Consider the following 1,908-nt stretch of genomic DNA (forward strand, 5'->3'; position numbering starts at 1 on the left):
TGTACGTTGGGCAGGTTTTGGAAAACGCGCCAGAGGGCTCTGTGGTTCTCAGCGTGGTGGCAAGCGATCGGGATGTGGGAGCTAACGGGGACATCGCCTATCAGTTCAGCCAAGCAGTGGGCCAGAGCCCCTCGGCATTCGCAATTGACCCCACGAGCGGTGAAATTAAACTCACGAAGCCTCTGGACTTTGAGGCGGCAGAGAATCACGAGCTCAGTGTGCGGGCCACAGACGGCGGGGGCCTCTCGGCAATCTGCAAGGTGTTGGTGGAGGTGGTGGACGTGAATGACAATGCACCGGAGCTGGTGGTCAGTTCCTTCAGCAGCCCCCTCCCCGAGAACGCATTACCCGGGACAGTGGTCGCCCTCTTTACCGTCAGGGACCGGGATGCCGGTGCCAACGGGAAGATCTCCTGTGCCCTTGAGGACCAGCTGTTGTTCTCCCTGCGGCCGGCCTATAAGAATTACTACGAGCTGGTGACCGTGAGCGCTCTGGACCGGGAGGAGACGGCTCGGTACGTCCTCACTGTCACGGCTGCAGACGCAGGGTCACCTCCTCTCACAACGACCCAGACCTTCACGGTGGACGTCTCCGATGTCAACGACAATGCACCTGTCTTCAACCAGACATCGTACACCATGTACGTGCGTGAGAACAATGTCCCCACGGCGCTCGTTGGAGCCGTCAGCGCCTCGGATGCTGATGTGGGGCCCAATGCCAAGGTGACCTATTTCCTGGCCCCAGCCCACTCTGCAGAGCGGCCTCCCTGCTCCTGCCTCTCTGTGAACTCTGAGAACGGGCACGTGTTTGTGCTGCGGCCTCTGGACTACGAGCAGGTGAGGCAGATCGAGGTCTTGGTGAGCGCCTCCGATGCGGGGTCACCTCCCCTCAGGGCCAACGTCACTGTCCGCCTTGTCGTGGTGGACGAGAACGACAATGCGCCGCTGGTGCTGCACCCCGCGCAGGACAGCAGCCCACCCTCCAGCGAGCTGGTGCCCATGTCGGCTGAGGCGGGGTACCTCGTCACCAAAGTGGTGGCCGTCGACGCCGACTCGGGGCAGAACTCATGGCTCTCGTACCACCTGCTGAGGGCCACCGACCCCGGGCTCTTTGCGGTGGGTGCCCAAAGCGGGGAGGTGCGGCTGAGGAGGCCAGTGACGGAGAGGGACGCCGTGAAGCAGAAGCTCGTCGTCCTGGTGCGAGACAACGGGCGGCCACCGCTGTCGGCCACCGCGGCGCTGAGCGCACTCCTGCTCAATGACTTCTCAGATGTGCGCCTACGGCACAGCAGCCTGGCCACGGAGGACGAGGGCGGCTCCCTGACAACCTATTTAATCATTTCACTGGTCTTCGTCTCGCTCCTCTTCCTCGCGTCCACAGCAGCCTTCATCGCTCATAAGGTGTGCAAGAGAAAGGAGCTGAAGGGTGGGCATGTGCTTTACGGCACTGGCAACTTGCAGAGCAGCCTGGCTGATGCAGCCACTGCGGGGACCCTGCCCCACGCCTATTGCTACGAGATCAGCCTCACGACGGGCTCGGGCAACAGCGAGTTCAAGTTCCTGAAGCCCATCCTCCCCAGCCTGCCGCCACAGCACTGTGCCACGGGCGGGGGCACCGACGACGAACAAGATTTCCCCCGTGGCCCTATCACGGCAGAGGACGTGGCACCAGACAACCCCGGCACGCCCTCTGCAGAACAGTTCAACAGCCTTTCCTTTAACTAGCATGGAGTCAGCACAGCCAGAGGCTGCATGCCTCCTGACGGGAAGGGATCCGGGCCACAGCATGTGGCAATGGTTCCTCCAGAGTCAACCCGCATTTGCAATTGGCGTCACCGATTTCCCTCAGATTCCAAGTCAGAAGAAAGGTGGTCTGCCCCTCCAAACAAACAAACAAACAAACAAACAA

General features: G+C 61.4%; 1 protein-coding gene across 1 annotated transcript; it reads left to right on the forward strand.

Annotated features, from left to right (window-relative positions):
• Nucleotides 1-5: 5 nt before the first annotated feature.
• LOC103893191 (protocadherin beta-7) lies at nucleotides 6-1,902 on the forward strand (the record flags this gene model as incomplete). The annotated part of the gene is made up of 1 exon (XM_009289283.2): nucleotides 6-1,902. A coding segment is annotated over one exon (1,719 nt), but the record flags the coding sequence as incomplete, so codon positions are not given.
• Nucleotides 1,903-1,908: the final 6 nt, after the last annotated feature.

The sequence above is a fragment of the Aptenodytes forsteri genome, unplaced genomic scaffold (assembly GCF_000699145.1).
Source record: "Aptenodytes forsteri isolate BGI_AS27 unplaced genomic scaffold, ASM69914v1 C13630019, whole genome shotgun sequence".
In the NCBI taxonomy this organism is placed as follows: Eukaryota; Metazoa; Chordata; class Aves; order Sphenisciformes; family Spheniscidae; genus Aptenodytes; species Aptenodytes forsteri.